This window comes from Temnothorax americanus, unplaced genomic scaffold (genome assembly GCF_048541705.1).
Source record: "Temnothorax americanus isolate GAGA-0224 unplaced genomic scaffold, ASM4854170v1 Scaffold13, whole genome shotgun sequence".
Lineage (NCBI taxonomy): Eukaryota > Metazoa > Arthropoda > Insecta > Hymenoptera > Formicidae > Temnothorax > Temnothorax americanus.
This window is the reverse complement of record NW_027509264.1, coordinates 245,319-270,866: the sequence shown is the minus strand read 5'-3', so window position 1 is coordinate 270,866 and position 25,548 is coordinate 245,319. Positions and strand designations below refer to the sequence as shown.

At 35.6% G+C, this 25,548-nt stretch overlaps 3 protein-coding genes and 1 long non-coding RNA gene across 6 annotated transcripts; 3 read left to right on the top strand and 1 right to left on the bottom strand.

The window, feature by feature from the left end:
* Positions 1-2,973: 2,973 nt before the first annotated feature.
* LOC143893998 (uncharacterized) lies at positions 2,974-24,630 on the top strand. 2 transcript variants are annotated; one of them, XR_013255974.1, is made up of 4 exons: positions 2,974-5,213; positions 11,439-11,836; positions 20,482-20,787; positions 24,421-24,630. It is a non-coding gene; the product is annotated as an uncharacterized LOC143893998 (long non-coding RNA). The 2 variants fall into 2 exon arrangements; XR_013255975.1 differs by lacking the exon at positions 24,421-24,630 and adding an exon at positions 21,282-21,403.
* Positions 5,224-10,543, bottom strand: LOC143893997 (uncharacterized). The gene is made up of 7 exons (XM_077399949.1): positions 10,047-10,543; positions 9,845-9,967; positions 8,750-8,812; positions 8,578-8,640; positions 8,448-8,489; positions 8,287-8,361; positions 5,224-7,109 (listed from the first exon to the last, which is right to left on the bottom strand). Exons 1-7 carry the CDS (start codon positions 10,104-10,106, stop codon positions 7,035-7,037), a joined length of 501 nt encoding a protein of 166 aa, XP_077256075.1. The 5' UTR covers positions 10,107-10,543; the 3' UTR covers positions 5,224-7,034.
* LOC143893928 (uncharacterized) lies at positions 12,011-12,866 on the top strand. The gene is made up of 2 exons (XM_077399798.1): positions 12,011-12,340; positions 12,499-12,866. The coding sequence occupies exons 1-2, from the start codon at positions 12,223-12,225 to the stop codon at positions 12,864-12,866; spliced, it is 486 nt and encodes a 161-aa protein (XP_077255924.1). The 5' UTR covers positions 12,011-12,222.
* LOC143894093 (uncharacterized) lies at positions 13,026-16,491 on the top strand. 2 transcript variants are annotated; one of them, XM_077400166.1, is made up of 2 exons: positions 13,026-13,553; positions 15,363-16,491. In XM_077400166.1, the coding sequence occupies exon 2, from the start codon at positions 15,414-15,416 to the stop codon at positions 16,368-16,370; it is 957 nt and encodes a 318-aa protein (XP_077256292.1). In that variant the 5' UTR covers positions 13,026-13,553; positions 15,363-15,413; the 3' UTR covers positions 16,371-16,491. Both variants share the same exon structure in this region, with proteins under 2 accessions (XP_077256292.1, XP_077256293.1).
* Positions 24,631-25,548: the final 918 nt, after the last annotated feature.

Sequence of the window (25,548 nt, the reverse complement as noted above, 5' to 3'; positions counted from 1 at the left end):
TTTTCCGTTGTGAAGAGCAGTCTTTCAGAGTTAGTGGAAAAAACATAGCCAGAAAAAAAGCTAAATAAATTCTTGCTACCTTAGTAATCATCAGTTTCCTGATCTATTCTTGTAGCAGACAATTCGAATCCGAATTATTAATAAATTTGCAAATCAGGCTAGATTTGATTCTCATTAAGATTCGACTCATTAGTTCGGATATCCGAACTTGAGTAATCGGATAATTCGGTGAATTAATTATCAGGAAATCCGAATATTATAGCAAATCCGGATTGTATTTGTAGCCCTATACGTATATATCTATATACGTATATATCAATGGATGGAATATATACGTTATATACGCTAGAGGATAATAAAAATACATTGCAGTTATCGTTACAATAATTTATGTGGCAGCGGATAACAATAACAACGAGACGTAAAACACATTTAAAGCCAAAGATATTCTAGTCCATCCCATCTCATAAAATTACAATAGTGCAGATGGCGGACTGATAGTACACTATCCTGTATTAATTAAAGACTGGGCACAAAATGGTAGCATTTGGCGAGCTAATAAATTTTAAGTGCATTAAGCTTTTAGAGCTGAAACTGCGCTCGCGATCTGCATTAAAGCGCTAATTCTGTACTAAACTATCTTGTTTTCTAAAATCTTGCACATAATTGAAGAATAAATGAAGAAAATAATTGCAGAATAAGGCACAATATTAATTATCTGAATCTGACATTCCATTTTCTTTGGCAGCCGAGTCCAAGAAATAAGTTCGTATTTATTAATACAATCCTGTGCGGAGAAAACACGCGATTTTCGAATTCCCGGTCGCGATAAGGGAGTAAAGTGCCAAGTGTCCGCGGCACGTGGTACACCGGGGATAGGGCGACACCGTGACAAGTGTAAATCACGATTCCGGGGAGAGCTCCGCGCGAGTTCGACTTGCCTCGCTTGCCAATATAGCGAGCTGCGAAATCGACGATGCGGGGGCGTCGGTGCCGTAGGGTGGATGAAACGAAGGAAGAAGGGGGAGAGAGAAGGAAGGAAGGAAGGAAGGAAGGAAGAAAAAAGAGAATGCGCGGCACACGTGTGGCCCATTCGTTCCGAATCCTTCCGCCGCCACCCGGTGTGGGCATCGCACGGGGTGCCGGACGAGGCCGAAGAAGAGGAAAAAAAAGCCGGAGGGTAGTCACGCTCCAGGGGCATTTTTCAGAAGCTGCTTGTCGGCCACCATATCCTGTCAGCCATCCACCCTCTTCCTCCTCTCCCTTTTCCTTCTCTCACGTTCGCGAAAAAGTCGATAGTTGCGTAGACAGCGTTCTCGGGAGGCGGTGAAGAGCGGGTGCCAAAACGAAGAGCGGCAGAAGAGAAAGGGGGACCGCGGGCCGTTGTCAAAAGTTACCATCGATTTTTCAAATTCCCCGTGGATACATAGGCAACTGACACAATCGGATTTTCTTCATTCGCCGAGCGTCACCCGGGATATTTGTCAAGAACCCGTGAGTCTGACCATACTCCGGATGCTTACTACTTGCGCGGGCAAAAAAACCGCCTAATCCACTGAGAAATCGTTTTCTCCTATTCATAAAACTTTGTTCAGAATATATGCGAGATTGTATTTTCTTTGAAAATTAATTAACTGTGGGATGATCAGAAATTGAATAATCACATTGACGAAAACGAATCAATTATTTTTTAATCTATCTTTTTATAGATATAGTTATGGATATGCGAGGGTTGGTACAAAATTAATGCTTTCTAATATTTTTCTTTCAAATCTGGCGCCATAGAAATTTTTGCGTTTCAATGAGTTATTTGAAGTGATGTGTCTAGTTACGTTATATTAAGTGGTATTGTGATCATTTACGTGCGTGTCACACGAGCAGTTCGAACTGATGTGTGTTTCAGATGTGCGTAACAGACAAGGGCGCCGGTGGTTGAATTTCTTACCGTGGAAGAAGTGAGTTCCGATGGCTGCGTTCAGCAGAGAAAACAGCTCAATGAGCGCTCAGTGATTCTTTATTACGATTACTTTCTACACTTGGATTCGGGGAAGAACTAAAGGCAAGCTCCAATTATTTTAAAAAATTACCGATCGCTGAGTTGCTTTTTCCGCTGAACGCAATCTTATTCGCAAAAATTCATTCGCGTCTCAGAAATGTGTATGATAATACCATTTCCGAAATACGAATGGATTTCAATAGGACTCACTTCTTCCACGGTAAGAAATTCAATCACCGCCCTTGTCTGTTACGCGTATCTAAAACACACACCAGTTTAAACTGTTCGTGCGTGCCACACTAACGTAACTGATCACAACACCACTCAACACTCAACATAATGTAACTAGAGACTTCAAGTAACAAGTAAAACGCAAAATTTTTAGAAAACATTATTTCCGTACCGACCCTCGTAATTATTTTTAGAATAAAATATACGTTTAATAGCAATGGCGCAATAATACATCTTGCTTGTTAAATTTCAGATTTTTTTTTCTTTTTTATGTGTTGGGTTGTTGGGTGTAAACAATATCCATTGGTTTCGGTCAGTTTGATCTAGATTACATAGTGAGGCAAAGTCTTTATGAGACGAGTGCGAAAACCACGTCCACAAACGCGAAATCATTGTCAGCCGCGTGTCCGAAATTTCTGAAGTTCGAGCGTTACAGAGATACGTGTCAGAGAGCTATTGGGTTATTTCGCGGTAAAGCATGGCGACGCGAGACACTTGCCAAACGAGGCTATCGGCGTGGTAACGTAACCGACACTTGCATAAACAACCTGCCTGCTGCGGTACGATCGATTTCTCAAAGGCTTATCGACACGTAGAATAAATGGGGTTTTCGTGTAATTCCGTCTACAACCGAAGTCATTCCCAAATTGTATTACCACTTCTACTGCGAAGCATTGGTAGTAACATGTCAATCTGCGAAAGGCTTCTTATAAAATATATAATCACTAGCAATTTGCGCATGCACTGCAGTGAACCATTTCTATGGTATAAAATATGAAATACAAGTTCAAACAAATCTTAAAAAGCATTAAGTACATTCTTAAATTATTTATTTTTTAATTGCACTGATCAAATCATGTCATGAATAAAAAAGAATAATCGACACGTACATAATCGCGGCACCGGTTTAATTAATAAATTATACTTTTTAATACTCTAATCTCAAATCGCGTCATGCTACGCTCAACTCTATAGTCTTCTCTAATAAACCTATTTGCACATAATTTGCGAGATTGTTTTCGCTTTAAAAGGCACCTTCTACACCCGTTACTATAATCGCCTTTGTCGATCAACAAGATCATTGGGCAATGCCCGTTACTGAATACGTGTCAATCGATCTATACCAGTCGGCACAAAATGCCGATCAGCATATATATGGCTTTGCTGACTATAGTCGATGGACGACAAAAGAAGCCATGCCGAATCGCGTATTAGAAGCACAAACATCAATCAATCCTTCATACCAATTGTTATCAGTTTCAATCTTCACGTACTAGCGAAATTTCTGAACGTATTATGTCCAAATTATGTTCCAGATTTAATATTCGTCGTTATTTAATATCAAGTTTATTAAATCTCTGTTGAATCCCGCTACCAGCTAACTTCGATTCTACGTCACAATGCTATGTCTCCACTATACTAAACTTAATTATATAGACACGCGGCTTTACAGCATGCGGGAAGCATGCAAATTATGCTTTTAGACGTCTATGCTATGCCAGCAATAGTCTGTTTGCTGTAAGGTTTCTTCCACTTTAAAAATTCTCCGCACGGTTCAGTGACCACGTAGAGGTACGGGAGATATAGAAGCTACTCCTATACCCGATTCTCCAACGTCAACACTACGGTTGCCATTTCACGAGGTTTAAAAATCCGAAGATCGTAGCACGCGGAGATGGTAGAAGTAGGAGTAGGGGTATCGCGTCCCCGATAAATTTTCAAGTCAAATATAAGAAAAATTGTCAATATTTTTTTACCACGTATATCTCTAAGACAGGCGCATGATGTCGCAGATATTTAATGTAAGCTGTTTACCGCAGTTTATCGTACGTCGCATTCGTATCAAGATCGGCAATTATTTTCTTTGTGATGTTAACACGTGGTCTGCGGCTTACGGAATATTTCGCACGGAAGAATTAAGCTTTAAGGCCGGTTCTAAACTTCGCGAACATTATCCATTCATCAACGTTACATCGGGCAAACATGAAATATTCCCTCGCGTTAGTTCCCACAAGCATCAAATGTGGCTCCATATATCATAGGTTTAAAATATCGAGCGATTTTACTGTTCTGCAAAGTATCAAGATTTTTGACGTTACAAAATAAATTCGTTTTATTCTCGTAAGAATTGTTTCGCGTCGTATTAAAAAACGATTATCAGATCAATTCAGAATCTAAGAAAATGATCAATAAAAAAAGAAAGTGGTATAATATTGGGATTAAAATTCCTGCATAAGATGTCTTATTTCTTTAGATTCGGATTGCAGTTTCCCTTTTTGTCTTTCGATCTTATATCGTCGAGGAGGCCGGACAGAGAAATCCGAATTTAACGATACAGTAACGATCCACCCATATATAACGAAGTCCTTTCGAAGCCCGTTCTCTCGCGAATCGGTCGGAATGCAACACTTCCCGTCTCGCGAACCGTAAGCGGCCGCTGCGGTTCGATAGCTGTGGGATCGATGGCCGAATAAACAGGCCAAGCGCGCGCGGCGCAAATCGATCCGTCTCATCCCCATATCGATAACGGATGCCGCGTAGCGCATTCGTTAGATAGAACCTCGGAGCTGAAAGTCCGGTCTGACGTAACGAGGCGTGCGAAAAGCACGGCGTGCCGTGCCGTGTGCCGTGCCGTTCCGTGCCGTGCCGTGCCGTGTCGTGTCGTGCCGTGCCGAACCGAGCCGAGCTGAGCGGAACGGAGCGAACCGAAAGCCAGAGAGCGCATGTCGATGCCTCGGGCGGCAGCAGCCAATGGACTGGCTAAAATATTAAACGGGAGCAAAGACCCTGTTCTCGTACGCCACGTAGCCGCGTTCAATTCCTGAGCCAGTCTCTCCAACCCCGCCGTGGCGGGGGATCGAAAGTGGAAACAGACGGTCGTGGCCAGACTCGCCGCGCCGCGACAGACCGGACCGGCACTACTGGCGACATCCGTAAGCTCGGGCGAGAAAGGAAGAGGGATGGTGCGCGATCGGTCGGCACCGGGGTGAGTAAACTTTAATCGGGGAATAGAAATCGAAATTTATTAACGAAATATAGGTCGCATAGCGTAAAGTATTATTTTAGAAGATAATATTATCTTAGCTGAATTTAGAAAGATGAAAGTAATTCGCACGATTCTTTCTATCTCTACTTTCTCTCTCTGTTCTTCTTCTCTCCCTAAATTATTTCAATTTATAATATAGTATATACTTTCACGAAATTTTCTATATATCTAAATGTTAGATTAATATATTTCAATATATTCTCGAAATGAAAGGATCATTCATTACTTGCACATACAATCAGACATGGTAATTTTGGCTCCAATTTCTTTCTGTTTTCTCCGCAATATGGATTTATTATAGCTAGAGTTATTAATAATTACATTAGTGATACGTTTTGCACAGGTACAGTATTGTGCAAAGTGTGGATTGCAAGCATACGTGATCGTCTTGAGATAATAGACGATAAAGTTCGGTAGATTGCAATCGTGCTAAATTGTCTTTTCTTATTTCGGAGTTAGATAATAATGTTAAACTTTATTAACGGTTATTGTCTCGAGACAATGGTGTTGTGCTCACAATAGCTCTTATTGTTACATAACGTATATTGCCTATATATGTATTCAAGTAACTTCTCTCGATCTTAAGAATTATTTGATTAATTTTATGTTGGACGAGTTGTTTTAAATGAAACGAACATTCTTAATTTTATCGAAATAAGGTCTGATTTCTTCATAATTGTCATTAAAATATAATTTGTCTCACAGAATTTTTAGCAACATTTTCAGCAACGACTTAAGTATTTCTGAACAGAAAGTGGTTCAAGTTAAACATTTAATTCCTCAACATATGATTTCTGACACAGATCGTAACGTATTATCGATTTTTACGTATCACATACCTAGAATATATATATACTCGAATGAATATATCTAATATATATATAATTATACGTGTAAAGTGAAACCTAAGTACTTAAAAAAATTGGTGCATCTGAACGATCGACTTTCGTGACTTTTTACACTAAAATAACATGGTCTGACATGGTTGAACATTGAAGAATGGAAAAGTAACGTAAGCGACGTTATGGCGTTTACTTTTTACAGAACGCAACAGCACTCGTCGTTCACATGTGGTCGACCGCAAAAAAAGTCGCCACATTTTTTTTTTCGGCGAGTTTCGGCACGTATACTAGAGTTTCAGCATATCCTGCGTCGCCGCTTGTTTCAGTGTAAAAAATTTTGTCAGAAAAACTGTGCGTTTATACGTGATACACAGTTCATTTAATAGGTCATGATTTACACTGCTTTGCATGTGATGCAAAAATTACGTGTGTTTGATCAAGGTGTGTCGGAACAACGATACTTCGATTACAAAACCATTGTTTGCAACTGTTTCTTTCCACTACGTGTGAAAATGTTTTCGAGTTTTATCGAACGCGGTTATGATACGTTAAGTTTTACAATTTACATCAATTCGTATCTGATATGCATACTATAGTATTGTAACGTGTGCTCGGTATCCATAAATACAGATACAACGGGCGGATTTAATAATTCCAATATAATTTTGAGACATTTATCAAGTCGCAAAGGGTCATTAATGCTTACAATTGACGGAGATATGTGCGAATATATATTACTAGTTCACTATGCCACAAGATTTATACTGAGTGTTTAAAATATAACGTCAGCTAGACAACAACCATTATGTTTATATCAATTATATATCGTTAATAAAAACATCAATTACAAAATTCAGAATAAAATTTTATCAGATTTTACATATGTATGCGTCTTCTTTTCCTGTATATAAATTACTTTCTACTTTGATGCTTCCACGTTAATAGGACGATGGTATACCTTTGGTGATCTACTACGACGCCACTTGGACTGTTCCTACACAAGAAAGTACTATTAATAAAGAATTATATATAATATTTGTATAATAGATACGTTATTAGCATTATGACGATATTCAATTAGTGCAAAATACGCCGTTATTATATGTCAATAATTTTATTATTAATAATAATTATTTTATCAGACAACAAATAAATTAATTCGCAAAATATAATGACGCACGAGTATCGCGGGAAAGATTCGTCACATATCGATTAAAAGAAACAAAGCTAAGCAGAAAATTCCTATAAATTAACACAACTTCGAAAGTTTCGATGATCACTTTGCCGACAAACAGAATATCTTTTGATGATCAGAATTACCTTTTAATCCTCTAACGAGAATATGACATTTATAACTCGTAATTTCCGTACGATATACCGTCTCATTAATGATACCTGTACCTTCAATGATTCACTAATTCGGAGGTTTGTGCTTAATGTTGAATATCAACTCCATTGTCGGTAAGAAATAGAAGTATGACACGCTTAATTAAAGACAAGTACCGAAATATCCCCGTTCAGAAAGGGTTAACAGATGAGTAAAAATATCCCGTCATGCAATATAAACTCTGGATAGCCACAGAAAGGTCTGAGATAGGGTCGAATCTAATTTTACGTCTGCCAATCGAGCGCAACTGCCTGCCGGATATACCGAGACTGATCTAATGCCCGACGCAACGACCGAAAGTCTTCGAGGCCATGATACGTTTATACGACCTTTGGTAATTCAGAATTTATAGATCGTCCCGCGTGTAGCAAAAGAGACACTTCTTTCTATCGTAACAATATCCCGCGCGTATATACGCGGAAAATCGCATAAATGCGTTTTATTAAATCTCTCATTCTTCAACAGCGGCTAAATTTTAATTAAAAACGAGCTCGTGATCGACACACGGTTTATCCCTTTGTACGAGTCCCCCGCGCGAGTTTCATCGTATTCATCTCCGCGACCTGTTGGTTATTAAATTATTTAAGGTCGATGATCGCGCGTAAATTCTGAATAGGTATGCGAGTGGGCGGTGGAGTCGATTATTTTTATCAATATAGTGTTGAGTTCAAGCGCGACAAAGAATACGCGCGTGAATGGCGCTCAAGTTTCAAACGGGTTTTTTTATTTATTTATTCTAGTAACGACCCACAATGTGTCCCATTTATTGCGACAAATAATTTACCTCGGGCTTCAATAGCTTCTCGATGCACGACATTTTGCTGTTCATTATTTCCAGCTCCAGTTGCTCTTTGCACAACTGTTACAGCGAGATCCGGAAATCCGGAAATTAAAGTATTTAATTAGTGAGAGTAGCAAGCGACCGAACAGATTATTGATACCCACCATTTTCTTCGTTTTCTCTTGGAACACGCTCATCCGCTGTAGCTAAATGTCGAAATAATTAGACAGCGTGACGCAAAATATTAATCATCGTGTTCTTTAAGAATTTTCGGTACTTAATTAATAAGCTTACATGCTTGTGAATGCATTTGTACGGAGGTATGATGCTAATGACGCTCTCCATTCGCGGTAGCTTCTACAAATTATTGGCAGTCAACGTTGACGCTTTCAAAGTGCGATTCAATATCACTCTAGTCTCGATCAAACTTCAATTTAGCTGTGATCGCCGAAACTGCCCAACTTACCTTATCCGCTTTCTCGAATAATTCACGAAAAAGTATATCGTTCAACGTCACCGTGTTCAAACTCTAACATCAGAATAAAGATTTGAGTATTTGAAAAGCAATTAATATATAAAATTAAATTTAAACTAATTTTTACACTTTCTTATATTTGTTTCTGATTTCCTACCGCTCACTGTTTGCTTATCTTTTTACAAATAGTTACGAATTGTCACGAAATTATCGCGTGCTTTCTAATCCATTTTATCAAGAAATATAAACCTCGTAGACGTGAAGCTAAAAAAATCAATAAAAACTTTTGTTTATATATTTATTTGAAGTTCGAAATTGTAACTTCTGTACGTCGTTAGCTCGATAAAAAAAAAAGGATTAAACCAAACGTTATTCGCGTGGGAAATAGTTGAAATCTCCTTCGTCAAAATTGAAGAGGCATGGTATACTTTTTCGTGTGTATAAGAATTATTGTTACAACGTGGCACGTGCGCGAAAACATCAGTATTCAAGCGATTGCCTCGCAAAGTTGTTTACATTTTCTTTAAGCCGACAAGAGAGTTCGGCGCTGGCAAGGTTTTCGAAAGATACGTGACTCGTTTTCTTTCGTACGATATATTACATATAACGATGAGCATTATCTATTCAAAAATCGGCCACGATACGACGGGGAATATATCGATAATTCCGCGATTTCGATCGCTTATTGTTCCTTGATTAATTACACGTTGAAATAATATTATTACGTTGGATTTAAAGCAAACAATTAATTATAGAATGTTGTACTCGTATTGTCATGGCGTTTTAATTATATATTGTATCGAGTCATACGGGTATCATATGCAAATTAATTGCCAGAATAATAAGCTCACTTGAATTTTCCCTATCAAATGAATAATTGTGCATAGAAGCTTTCGTGCTTGCTATTACGGACGAAGTTAATTAACAGATAAGTTTTTTAGACGTTGCTAATATAATCTAAACCCTTTTGTTAATTATCTGATAAATTCTGTATCTAATGAAATAAAATAATTGCTACATGTATCAAAGAAGCGAAACTATTCTATTACCCGTTCTGTAATTAAAATTGCTCTATATTAAACTTACTGCTATCGAACAGACAGCCATAATCACTACGAAGATGAACGTAATTAAAGTCACCGCTCCGCAATAAGCATTCAAGTTGAAGAACCGCCTGAGATTGTAATCGGCGATGAGAAATCGGTATATCTGAAACGAAGCACGGTTCGTGAAAAATTGAGATCCTCGGAACGGAATCGAGGTAACCTAATCGATCGGCATTTCTGACCAGCGAATTCAAACCGTATCCGGACGTTCGATAGTACTTGTACAGTCTGGTGTCGTCCATGATGGGGAGAGCGATAAGTACCGAATAATTTGTCGAGATTGCACGATACCGCGTCGATGCTCGGGGGTGGGAGGCCAAGAGACCGGCGTTCGGCGAGTCTACCGTTCAAACAATTCGGCAGGAGACGGCGGTACGCATCGCGATCGATCGACAAACAAATGATAGTAAATAAGCGAATTGCTGTGACGTTGGTCAAACAATCATCCAGTTCGACACTCTTTCGTAAGAATCTTACCAACCGACATTATCTTCACCAATAATCACGTCCAGATGATATCGTTATACGTATATATCTATGATAGCTACGGACAAGTAGCGATTTTAAGAGAGATTTTAAGAAATTAATTTTTAAATATATATATATTAAAATATTAACAAATACGTGAACTGAATTCAGTTTCTTAATATAAGACAATGCTATAAGCAGCAAGTAACATTTTTTATAAAAAGTTGAAACTTAAAAGTATGTTCATCAACACAGTATTTCCACTTTTTTTAAATAATGAAAAGATCTCGGCCTTCTATTTTATAAGCCATTATTCAAGGAACCTATCGAACATCAATTAACAGCTTGACGTACCTACTTCAGTATAATTAATTTTCACATTCATTCACCTCTGGGTAATATCGCCCCATTTTCTTGCATTTCTCCCTGCCTCTTCAGTATTTACATGAGAACTACCCCTCGCGTTTTGAAGTTCGAGCATAGTTCGTGTCAGTCGCGTTCGTTACGTGTCATTAGGATCTTCGTGAAAGGTTTGTTTAGTTTTGCGTGCGCCACCGATATTCTTCTCGCACCGAAGTTTCCTAACATAATTTATAACCCGCGGCATTTGCCTGTATATAACACGGAATCCGTTATTAAGTTATAAAAGCGCGGTGTTAAATGGAGAAGCATTATTCACTCAACTTTCTATCACTTTGATTATATCGCGCGAAGCTGAATTTATCCGGAAATATTTAATAATATAAAATATAGATAAATATTATCTCACGCTTGTACTCAAAACAATAAAATATTATAATATCTACACTTGGAGTACATATCAAAATTTATATAATATACTTACAATATAATTAAAGTTAAGATTAAATTAATAAAGGATAAAATTGATTGAATCGATATGAATCAATTGAATGCTGTTTTAATTAACACGTTAAAATCACAGATTTCTAATTAATGTATTCTAAAAATTGATACAAGTCTATCTTACTTTACGTTATTTAATCGTGCATCTTATTTTTTATCTTGTTCAGAATAAATGAAAAATTTTTGCTTGCATAATGCATCGCCATTTTCAGTTGAAATTTCGCGTTCTCTTTCTCTTACAGAGTTCTCCTGACTGCGACGGATGTCAAGAAAGAGGAAAGGGGAATATATATGAAGAGGAAGAGAATGAGAAGTACGTGAAAAAATATGTAATTAAAATCCAACGTTGTGAGTGAAATGCATCTCGAGCATGCGGCGTAGAAATCAGGGCGAAGAGACGAGAAAATTACCCAAGATAAACGACGGCCAGATAGGATAGAGAAAGACAAGTGTGTGAAAAAAAGATTATACGATCACGTGAAGAGAGAAAGAAAGAACGAACGAAAGAGGTTGAAAAAATGTGCGACAAGCGATCGTGCGCGGTGCGTTTGCCGAAAAAAGGCAAGCTCCATCAGAATAGACGATGAAAAACGGAAAAGAACTGGAAGGCACTTACATGAAAAGTTTATGCAGACTAAAGGTAGAATAAAATAAAATGTCTTCTAGTTTGCACTATACTCAATTCGATGCTATACTCAATATTAAATACGTATTAATGACGTTATATTAAAAAAATGTAATTCTATCTAACAACAAACTAAACTTGCGGAAAATTAAAAAATTTTTTAATTATATTTCAAGTCTCGTTCTCCGGGATTACACATAGGTAGTACCGCTACTTCCGCTAGGCTGAGTCACAAGGTTTAGAGAGTATAGAGTAAAGCTTTCTATGGTACGCGCCTGCGCACCTTGACGGCCGTTACATCTTCATAACGTTTCTTGTGCTCGACAGAGACACATCAAAAGAGAGTTTTTCGCCCTTGTCAACAATTTTCCTTGGAAAAGTGTTTCCAATTTCTCTAAAAAATGGGGAAAGGAAAGAAGAGAAGTAGAGACAAGGAGTCAGACGAGAAAATCCTCAAAAAATTGAGGAGGTTAGAAAAGAAAATCAAACGAAAACAGTCCGTCGACGTGTCCGATTCAGGTAAATCTGTTTCTTTTTCTTTGATATTATTTTTTCTTGAGGTATTGGCTTCGTGTTCTCGTAATGAATGAGACACGTTTGCGCTTTATGGCTGGTGACTTTTGCACGAAGGAGGCAATAACAACCAGTGCTTTACTTGAATCTATGTCTGTTTTCAGACGATTCAGCCCTCAAGTCGAATAATGAAAATCGTCCAAATAACAGACAGGTCGATAACCTCTCTGTACATGACGCATCCAATGACGATTTAAAAAGCATGTTTTCGTCTAAGGACGACGATGCTAATGGACAAGTACCGTGTGATCAGTCCAAATCAACGGCTCAGGCCCCAGACACTGAAAGTGAGGTTATGGAAGTAATTTCGACACTTTCGGGTAAGACGTCAGATGAGGTTAACAACACGGTCGTTGAGACGAAACAGTTGGATGAAGAGACTAAAAAAGTTCTTGGGGAAGACCCAGAAAGTGGAAAACAGAAAGACATTGATCTTCATCCAGATTTGGTGTCCAGATGGTCAAATGGGTGAAAGAAGGTTTGACCAAAGAAACAAAAACGGAGGTTTTGGCCAAATATTCCAGAAAAGGAAATCTTTCCTTGGAAGCTCCTGCCTTAAACGATGTAGTCGCAGCTACGTTGAACGAAGCTGGCACTAACGAGATAATCTGTTTATTCAAGAACAAAATTTTGCTGGGACAGCACTCGCAGCCTTAGGAGAAGCAATTACGATGATTCTGAAGGATGAGGAGGAGCCTATTGATAGGATGAAGTTATTGGAGCGACTAGCTGACACTGGGAAGTTGTTAACTCAACTTCATTTCCAAATTTCATCAGCCAGGAAAGCTTTTATTGCTCCCGCGTTGACTAAACAAGTCAAGGATTTGCTTCAAAAAACCACCCCGGGTGAATTTCTCTACGGAGATAAACTAGGAGAAGTAATTAAGTCTGCAAAATCTATGGAAAAACTTGGAAAAGAAATTAAAGTCCAGAAGGCCCCTGTATCTTCAACTGTCTCCAAAAAACCTAATTCCAAGTACACAGGACGTAATTTAAACTGGAGAAGCCCTTACTCGAGACCGGGAACGTCGAACCAGGGCTACAGGACGTCACAGACGTCCTCGAAGTTCTCGAAGAACCAACAGTACAACAAACCAAAACAGACTCCTCAAGCCAAGACTCAACCCACCCAGCAAGAAAAACAACAATAGTTGAAGACGTAAGATATACTGCTGGACGTTTAAAAAATTTTTACCAAGCCTGGGCGGCGATTACACGCGACAAATTTGTTCTTGAGTGTATTAAAGGATATAAAATAATCTTTAATCATCCTGTTTATCAAAATAGAGTTTTTACTGGTAATAATTTTTCTAAAGAGGAAGAAAAAGACTTAGAGAAGGCAATTTTTAAATTAAAAGCTAGTGGGGCTATAAAAGAATGTAAACCAATTCAAGGTCAATTTATTTCGCCATATTTTTTAGTTCCAAAACCCAATGGTTCAAAACGTTTTATTTTAAACTTAAAAGATTTAAACAAATTTATTAAAACGTCTCATTTTAAACTTGAAGACTTAAGAACAGCAACAAAGCTTATCTCAAAAAATTCGTTTATGTGTACATTAGATCTGAGAGAGGCTTATTTTTTAGTAAATATGGATAAAAATAGCAGAAAATTTTTACGCTTTATTTTCAAAGGTACGCTTTACGAATTCACATGCCTCCCTTTTGGTTTATGTACCAGTCCATTTGTTTTTACCAAAGTAATGAAACCCGTGGATAATATATTAAGAGAACAGGGTTTAATTTCAACAAGGTATCTAGACGATATTTTTTGTATAGGATCAACTTACGAATCTTGCATGAAAAACGTAACAATCACTAAAAGAGCGCTCGAATCTTTAGGTTTTTTGATCAATAAAGAAAGAGTATGAATATTCCGGCGACACAATGTAAATTTTAGGATTTATTATTAATTCGAGTCAAATGACCTTAGAGCTAACCCAAGAAAAAAGGAAAAAATTAGTAAGTCTAATAGAAATTTTCTTACATAAGAAGTCTTGTAAAATACGCGATTTTGCGAGTTTAATAGGACTATTGATAGCTGCTTGCCCAGCGGTTCCTTATGGTTTACTCTATACTAAGGTATTAGAAAGAGAAAAATTTATGGCTTTAATTGTGCAAGATCAAGATTTTGAAAAAACCATGTCGATATCAAATAGCTCACATTTAGACTTGAAATGGTGGAAGAAGAATATCCCTATTGCAAAACAACCGATAAGGCATCTTAAATTCGAAAAGGAAATTTTTTCAGACGCCTCTCTTACAGGCTGGGGAGCTAGTTGTAACTATTCTCATACTAATGGTTTTTGGACAGCGTCAGAACGAAAGCTACATATCAACCACCTGGAGTTAATTGCAGCTTTCTATGCTTTAAAATGTTTTGCTTCCAATTGTCGTAAATGTGAGATCTTGCTCAGAGTGGACAATACAACTGCTTTAGCTTATATAAATCGAATGGGGGGCATTCAGTATCCTACATTAAATCGTTTAGCTAGAAATATTTGGCAGTGGTGTGAAGAAAGGGAAATCTGGATAGTCGCCTCTTATATACCTTCACAAGAGAATACAGACGCTGATAGGGAATCGAGAAGAACAAACATTGATACAGAATGGGAATTGGCAAATTTCGCATTCAAAAAAATCGTGAACAGATGGGGTTACCCAGAGATTGATTTATTTGCCTCAAGAAGTAACACCAAGATAAATAAATTCTGTTCTTGGAAAAGAGATCCAGAGGCATGGACCATTGATGCGTTTACACTGGATTGAAAAAATTTGGAATTTTATGCCTTTCCGCCCTTTTCCGTAATACTAAAAGTTTTACAGAAAATAAGAAATGATAAGGCGTGTGGTATTTTAGTTGTACCAAATTGGCCTTCCCAGCCTTGGTATCCTGTATTTATGTCTATGCTTATGGATAAACCAGAAATTTTTTCACCATCACCTGATCTCTTATTATCTCCCTGCAGGTCCTTGAAACACCCCCTGGCAAGTCATCTTTCCCTGGTTGCAGGAAAATTATGCGGATAGCATACAGAAAGAAGAACCTGTCTGAAAATGCCATCAACATTTTGATTTCATCCTTAACAGACTCAACATTACGTCAATATAATTCTGGTTTAAAAAACTGGTGGAATTTTTGCAAAAAATTCAGATTGGATCCTTTCCAGGCGGGTATTGAAGCTGTGTTACAGTATTTATCTCAACGTTTTGACAATGGAGCCTCTTACGGTACTCTCAACACCGAGAGATCAGCAATATCACTCATCAGTCTCGATGATTCCTCGAACAATCCAATAATGACTCGTTTCTTCAAAGGTGTATTCAAATTACGACCTACAAAAGCGAAATATGACTCGATTTGGGATATTGAAGTAGTTTTGAGATGGGCAGAAGAGTTAGAACCTCTCGAGACCCTGGATTTAAAACAATTGACTTACAAACTAGTAATTCTAATGGCATTGGCAACCGCACATAGAGTTCAGACTTTGGCGTTAATAAAAATCAACAATATTTCTATCTCACAAGAAGGAGTCCAGATAACAATAACTGAGGCAATTAAAACTTCGAAAGTAGGAGTGGATCAACCAAAGTTCTTTTTGCCTTTCTTCAAAGAGAGATCAAAGGCATGTGTGGCAAGAGCCATTATTCGTTACTTGGCAGCAACCAAAGACTTGAGGAAAAGTGAGAAAAATTTATTTATTACTATAAATAAACCTCATCAGGCGGCAAACTCACAATCCGTCAGTAGATGGATAAAAGAGTGCCTTAGACAAGCTGGAATTGACACACGATTCACAGCTCACAGTACACGACACGCTGCGACTTCGGCAGCTGATCGAAAAGGAATAGATATAAATATAATACGTAAAACAGCCAGTTGGTCAGGACAATCAGAGGTCTTCGCCAGATTCTACAAAAGACCGATTTCTTCTGATCGAGGTGTGTTTGCTTCAACAGTTTTAGGAGATCGTTAAAACACATATACGTATATATATGTGTGTATTTTTCTTTGTCAAAATGTTTATTTTTTTTTAATTCTCCTTTTACTAAATAAAAAAAAAAAATAAAAAAAAAAAAAAAAAAAAAAAAAAAAAATTCTTCAAAGTTAAATTTGTAACTCTAAACATCTACCTATGTGTAATCCCGGAGAACGAGACTTGAAATATAATTGAAAATCAAACGAACTTACCTGTAAGTGACGTTCGATTGTAATTATATGAGAGTCTCGTTCGAAGGGATTACAACCCACCCTTAAAAACCCTCCCAATCACGAATTTTTCCCCTTTCTTGTCGACAAGTGTCTATATAGCTCTGAAAATTATGAAGATGTAACGGCCGTCAAGGTGCGCAGGCGCGTACCATAGAAAGCTTTACTCTATACTCTCTAAACCTTGTGACTCAGCCTAGCGGAAGTAGCGGTACTACCTATGTGTAATCCCTTCGAACGAGACTCTCATATAATTACAATCGAACGTCACTTACAGGTAAGTTCGTTTGATTTTCAATTAAATGTGGTAAATTATTTGCATAAAACGATGAATATCTGATACTTAGTTAGAATGATATAATGAATACAAACAAAAAAGATAGAATAAAATTATTCTCCAGCATACACTCGTTTGATACTATATACATTCTATTTAAATCAAACTAAACTTCAGGAGAATTAATATTTAATTAAATATGGCATTATTTTGCACAAAACATAACGATGAATATCCGATACTTAGAATATGTACTGTACATAAAAAATGCATGAAATGACTGCATTTATAAAAGTCCTACATTTTATTAACTTTTTAAAAAGTGTAGTTGAAAATGTCAACCAAAAATTTGGTTGACATTTTCCGTTACGGCATATTTAATTTTATTTTCGAACAAAGGTGATTTCTCGCTAAAAAAATATTTGACGAGGACTTTGTTCGACCAACTAAAGACACGCGCAGTCACTTGGGATTTAACCCTAAGACCATGATTCGCGCCTTGGCCCGGTGAATCCTGATTCTATCATGGGCATATACGCGTCTGATCCCGAGACCTATAACGTCTTCACCGGATTATTCGACCCTGTAATCGAAGAGTATCACGGTGGTTTTAGGGCTAACGACGTTCATTCCGACCTAGATTGAGGGGTGAGCCAGGAAAACTGAGTAATCTTTATCCAAGAAGAAAGCACATGATCTCGATGCGGATTGCGTAAGGTCGATCAAGGGTTATCCTGTTATCCATTCAATCCTGCGCCATGAGCGAGATTCATTACCGCGAGCTAAAGTTGAAAATGGAAGACAATGGAGGACTTATGAGCGAGTTAAACGGATTCTTAGAGCTTTAGCTGTTTCTCAAATCGTTGTGCGAGTTAATAATAATTTATCTTTTTTGTAATTTCTAATAAAAAAGAACGTTCGATAGATAAATTTGTGAAATCTTATCCACTCCATATAAGAACGTGTAAATAAATTCTTGCTCTGTCTATCGAACTAATATAATTAAAACTGAACAAAGCAGAGATCGTCGCATTTAGGGCTTCTGAAGTACTAAATCCGCCATTAATAGAAAGCGCGCGCGATTTAGCCCAAGAAAATAATTTCTGCAATTAGTTTTGTATCGCTTAGTGCCGTGGCGAAAGAGAATTAAAGCTGCCGTAAGAGTGAAGCTACAAGATAGCTTTTAAAACACGATTATCCTGTACCTCTGGATACAAGAAGCTTTAACCTCGTTAAAGAACGAGCTCAAAGGGACCTATTACACGCTTGGAGCATTAGACAAACAGATCCGGCAATAATTACTGAATGATCATTTCCCGTTCAAGGAAGGCGACAGATTTCTAAAAGCAGCGAACATTATTAGGTTTTAGCCAACGGGTAAATCTCCCAATGTAATATACAACTAATATTAATAGCGTTATATTTTCTTATTCGCCTACGTTTGAAATTAGTTTCGAATTATGTGTACATAATTCAGCTCTAAATTACATTTCCACAGATAAACTAAAATTTTCTAACACCTCGCATCTTATTTATAGTAGAAATCGGACGGTGTTGCAAATGTATTCCATTTATTTTAACTGCACGCTAACAGCCAACTTCGACGACTAATATTATACGGGGTCGAACTTCGATCCAACCGTAGTTACTTTCGTTAAAATATTCAATTACAATGTCTTAAGTTCCTTCAGCCTACTCGAAAACATTAATCCCTCAGTAAGTCATACACCCCAAATCGAGGATTTATGTTGAAACGAAGATTAAACCAAAACTTTACTAAGATTAAAGCAAGTTCTGTACAGGAATAAGCAAAACGATTACGCGCGCGTGTGTCGGCAAATGTTCCGAGTTCCGACCCGCAAACCGCAACATGCATTTTTAAGCAGCTTCGTAATAAGGATTTTTATATCCACGTCTTATCATACCTCACTTTAAATAATAATTTAAGTTACAAATCCCCCATGATGTTCGCGTAAACAATGTGTTCTACGGCATAATATCTTACATATATATGTTACGCGGTACAAAAGCGGCAAACAGCTGATTAAATAAATTTGCATTAATGATTTTCGTCACGATGAGGTCTCGAAGATCCCTCCGCCTCTAGGATTAGGGAGTTAAAAGGGTTAGAAGGTATTATGCAGCTTAGTGTTACGGAGCTTAGAAGGGTGTGGTGTACAGTGCTTGAGAGTTTTCTAAGAGAACCGAATGTTTTGTTGAATTCTTTTTTCTTCCCTTTTTTATGAACCGCTCCAGATTACACGCGCTCTCGCGAAATGCACACGGTGTATTTTGAATCATTAATTCGTTATTATGAAAAACGAGACACAAAAGAGTTTTCGGCTATTTTCCCCAGCCGGTTCTTTTTTTTTCGTCATTTAGCGGACAGATTTTTAAAATGTACACAATGGAATAATCCAGGTTACGTTGAAAAGGTTTTAAATGGAAGATAAAACAAATTATCACGTCAATTAAAAAAAAAAACGTTTCATTTTTTACCGCCTGCCAAACAAAGGGTCTCGGCGCGCCTTTTCCTGGCGTTTACGCAGAGCGCATCTCTGCAGTTATGCTTAATTAACAACATCATAACTCTGTTTAATTTTCCCCTTGCTCCCCTCATTTGACATTGCCGCTAATATTAATTAAATGTGCAATGTGCAGAAATATGATTCGCCATAGGACAAATTTAATTGCGTGCTTTGTTTGATTCGTCTGTCTATTGCATATCTCGCTGCATTTCTTTTTCCATTTGTTGCGTGCATTCGATGGAGATTACCGCGCTGCCTGGTTGTTACTCACGGATAATCAGAATCGTAGTCGGATCCGTTTTTCCTTTTAATAAAGAGATTCGCCCGACCGGTTGAATCAATACGGACTAGCCTTTGAATACACTAATAGATTAAAAGTGCATCGCGTTTTCGGCTTACGCTCATTCGAATATTAGACTTTTCGTATCACGTACTTTATGAGATATTACCTTATCGCTAGATTAATTTAAAAAGCGCTTATTCCGAAGCTAATCTTGACCTTGGGCTTCATTTAATTTCGATATTCGTCACGATTTTAGTAACTGAATTTAATAGTACTTACAGTTTATTAATAAAACTGTCAGACTTAAGTAAGATCTTGCAAGATCGTGCGAAGTGAGATTTAAGCGAAAGCAAGTTATTTATCTTTAAGACATAACTTGTTTCGTGATAAAGTTTATGCCACGTTTCGAGCATTTCACGTGATTATAAACGAAAAAATGATTCAAATTAAAATGTAAGTGGGCGAGGCAACTTTCTAACTTTCTGAACACGCAATATAATGTCCCTTGACTCAAAATACGACGATTTTGGTTAAAAGTTAAACGGAATTGCTTCCTTGCGACCTATCCATTATTTCTGCCGTACTACAAGAAACTTAGTGTAATATTTATAAGTACACACATACACATATACACACACAATGACAACGAAAACTATCGACAAAAATACTTAAGACAACGGGATGTAATAGAAGACCTTTCGCGATTAAAGGAGAACGGCTTCCCGGTTGAAAGTTCAAGGCATATAAAACTACCGTGGTTGTATCGCGCCGTACCTATTCTTTCCTCCAGGTACACGGAGATATTTTTTAACGAGAAGAAAACTTTCCTTGTCTGGTGCAACGAGGAGAATCACATGCGTTTGATATCGATGGAACGAGATGGTAACCTCGGGCGGCGGTATACGAGAGACTCGTTAAAGTGGTCCAAGAAATCGAGAAGAAATTGGAATTCCTGCGGCATCGGAGACTCGGCTTCCTTACATTCTGCCCTGCGAATCTTGGCACAGCCATCCGAGCCTCCGTGCACGTTCGCCTGCCAAAATTGAGCGTGGATTATCAAAGATTCGATGAGATCGGCCGCGCACGCGGTCTTCAGGTGAGAACGATATTAGGTATAGGCGGATAGAGTTCAATCACTTGATCAGAGAAACGAATATTATAGTTATTCGATGAATATAGAGATTGTTACGTTTCACGAAATCTTTTTGAAAATTACATTTTTTGTATTTTAAATCTATATGTTTTTTCGTACAAATGTTTATTTATAAAATTTTTATCGAAGCATATACTTCAATTTTTTAAAAATTTTAAAATTTTTAGTAAAATTTTAAATTTACGTATTTGTATTAATCAATAAAATCGCCATATATAACTTTTGTTTTTTGATAGCGTAACTGAAAAAGGATTTGTATTTATAGATCTTTGATTATTTTATAAATATTCGATTATTTATTGAAAATAGCTTCCTTTCTTTTAATTTAGTTTTAATTTATTCATTTAATTTTAATGATTTCAAATTTGCGTATTATATATATTTATAACGTATTTATATCTTATTTATACCGTATAATATTTATAACTGTGTTTCAGCGCTTGATTATTGCCTAGGAATTTCTACATTGGATATCGAAGAACAGGATTATTGAACAACTATAATAATAGAATAGAAAAAATTGCATAAAGAGATACATAAAAACAAAATGCCGCGAATATAAATCTGTAAATAGTAAATTTTTCTACATGTGTATATATATATATATATATATATATATATATATATATATATATTTATATATATATTATATATATATATATATATGTATATATATATATATATATATATATATACATAAAAATATTAACTATATTAAACTTGCAAAGAAATGTATAAAAATTTCATAAATGTACATATAACTGCTATACATAAACATAAAAAAAAACGTATCATAAATATTAAATACATGATATACAAATTTCATATAGAATACAACAATAACATAAATTGTAATAATAAAAAATATTAGACAAAATATAGGAAATATAAGAAAGTTAATTTTACATACTTGGATTGCATTTGCGAACCAAATATGTAGAAATATACTTTTTAATAATAAGTGAAACGACGCGACGCGCAAAATATAAAATGATAATTTGACAGTTCATGATTTCTTCTGTTGGAAATCAGTGCGATTATTACAAGCGATTACTACGCATGCAGTTTAACCTGTTCTTTTTAACTACATTTTTGCACTCTCTTTTTTGTCTTATATATATATATTATATGAATCAATATACATATAGGTACACGAATAATATTGCAAGAAATAAAATTGTTATATTTATATAGAATTACAAAATTTATATTTAATATTATATAGTATAAATATTTAAGTACTTATATAAATATAAGTAAGTATTTAAATATATCCGTATGTATTATATATTTCACGTATATTTTGATTATTTATAAAAAAAAAATGGAGAGAGAGAGAGAGAGAAAAGATTATTATTTTGTAAGAACGATAAAAAAGCTTTTCTAATATTTAATCATTTGATAAAATAAAAACAGGCTAATAACAGCATAAAAGTTAGCGGTATATAATTAATACGTCTTGGTCACTTTCACCCCCATATCTCTTTAGTCTAGCTCATTAAAAATTTCTCTTGGATAACTTGTGCTTGGAAAATAATTCTATAATAAAATATTAAATTAGAGATTGCAATTTTTAAATGTTCAGAAAAAATAGACCAGATATATTGTTCGATAAAATTTCAAATATTGAATTAATTTTTAAAAAGAACGCAATTAATTATGCAATTATTGCGAAGAAAATGCTTATTAAATCATTATTATTTTTTATAATTAAATTATTATATTTTAAATAATTGACGTAAATTTTTTCTGATAATATGTTTAATTATGCAAAATTATGAAAATAATATGTATACATAAATTGCAACAAAGTGCATAAAAATGTAGTTAAAACAACAGGTTAATGTAAAATTTATAATTGAAACTCATCATTTCGCGACGTCCCTCGACGTCCACCGATGCATCTTCCACTGCAACAGTACCCGTTGCAAGTGGTTCGAGAGCCTTCCTGTGTCGTCCCTCGTTGATTGCACTTTATATAAACCACTCGCAACGCGAAATTTACAAAATTGCAATTTCAACTAATTTTATAATTCATTATTCACGGATAAATAATTAACGCGAGAATTTATCATAAAATAAAACGTGTAAATCTTAAAGAGAGAGTTCTAGAGAAGACTGCAGTGAACTTTACTTCTCAGATCACTTCATTTCACTCACAGTGCATTTACACGAGAAATCTATATTAATTTGCAAATTCATTTACGTAATATGTATGACGCAACATTTTACGAATAGTTTTAATGATAATATCTATCATAAATGATAAATCTATCAAAAAGTATTTATAAATTAATTGTTTAAAGGGTATTTATCGAAAAATGAAGAATTTGCGGTTTCTTTTAATATATAGTATAAATTTCATTTAAATTTCATTGCTTAGCAATATTCTTGCACAGATCACTTCGTTTCATAATATTCTTGAGAAGATCGCATTGCCTATAACGCAGAACTCAATTTCGCAAATCTTTTGCGAATACGTTTAACAGCAATTGCAATGCCAAAGTAAATAATGCATAAAAGGAAAAAGCCTAACAGTCTAACAATCTAACAATTTGTTAGTAGAAAATGCTAATTACTCCGTTTATGTGAAATAATTTGCAAATAAAATTGATGTCGCTAAATTTTTAACGTTATCGTTGAATTCTTTTCGTGAAGTTAATTCAATGAAAATGTTATCAATTTTCCAATTGCTAATATTAATATAAACGGCGAATATTAATAATCAATAAAATAATTACATAAAAATTAAGACATTTTTTACAAACTTAATTTTGTAAATCCTCTATTTCTATATATATTTCTGATAAAAGATTTATGATAAAAAATATAGATCAGAAAACGGTAAAAAACTGAAAGCACAAAACTAAAAGAAGCAAAGTCTAATATAATTTAGAATTTCCGTAAAATGTTTTCCTATATCCGTGGATTTTATGATTTTTCGCACGCGAAGCTGACAGAAAATTAACAATAACAAATTAAACAGAAAAATAGAGAACTAAAAATTGTAAATTCTATTGGGACGTGCAAAATAACCACGATTTATAATTCACATGATTATTTTCAAGCTTACAAAGTTCAAGCGTCGATATCGACGGTAAAAAACTTTATACTAAAAACTGAACCATCGAGAAAACGGATAAATGTTATAAGTCAATGATAATCAAGAATAGTGATATAACGTCACTGGTAAAGCTTATATTTTAGAGAAAGAAAATATATATGCACGCACACATTCTGTATTATAAAATTTAACAATTATCAAATTTTATTTTACAAGTCTTTATACGTAATTATTTAATTTTAAGTGAAAAAGTGTACACACAAAGCAATTGTTTAAAAAACTGCTATATTGTATCAAGTTATTTATTCAATTATATAATAGCTGTTATAAATTAAATCGATAAAAGTGATATAATAAAGTAGTTCCATTATAAAGTATCTCTATTTTATGAATTTTCTGCTTGAAAAATGTGAGAAATATGACTTATATCCCTTTTCCGCTCGACGTTTCTTATGAAGAAATTCACGTACATGCAAAAATCTAACGCAAAATGTGAATCGCACTGATTTCAGAAATAGCAATTTCGACGGGAAAAACCACCACCAATACCCTAAATTTTACTCACCGATACGCCTATCCAGGACCGGCCACGTCTCTGCATGCATCCGGTTCTGAAACAAAAACATAATATGACCGATTAGATATAAATTAAACAAATTTATAATAAACAATGTTAAAGTTTTCTTTTACAATATTCAAAGTATAACTTTTATATATGTATATATAAGATATTATTTATATAAAATATATTATAAGAATTTTAAGAAATATTTATTATTTCATATATTTGTATATATGTATATGCTTTATTTAGAGTTTTTAATACATATGTCACATATTAAATATTAATTTTTACATTGATTTGATTGTAAAAAGAACATATTTAAAACTACTAAATTTCTAATGCAAAATGTTAAAAATAAACATAAAATCTACCTTCGAGCCGGTCCTGCTTGGCCCGAACCGGATCCTCCGGTACTGCAGGTGGCAAATCCGCAGAAAGTGCATCCGTATCTGCATCTGAAACAATAAATAATCGTATTGATTAAAATTACTAATTTAGTAGAATGCCTGTTAGAATTAAGCATTAGAACGTGAGATTGTTAAGTAAATATTTTTATTATTTTATTCGTATATTATTGTTCACGATGCAACGTGAAGAAGGATGATGGAGATAACGTGGGAATAATATTCAAACGTGACGCGTCACTTTATTATATAGCCAAAATATACAAAAGAGTAAAAGAAAACTTTATACGAGGTTTATAGAATTTGGAGGTAAACCGAATTGCGAGTGTTCCGCATTGAATTCGTTTAGTTACATTTTCGTTCACCGTAATTTAGACCGCTCGCGATCGAAAGTATAGGTAATGACTAACGACGACTAATCAACGTAAGAAAGTTCCGGAGTTTTTTATACTCGCAACGAATATACCAGAGACTCCCCGAGCCCCTGGCAACAGCGAGTAGAGACAATAGAATTGTTGGCTTCTCGGAATCATTACGACTAACAAAGTTCACGATGTACCGCTAGTATTGCGAGATAGCGGTTTACGTTTCGTCCTGTTTGATTACGTTTAAAATCAACAAGCTTTCAAACCATCGATCGCCGGAGCAGGTCCGAGAACAACTCAAGTTTC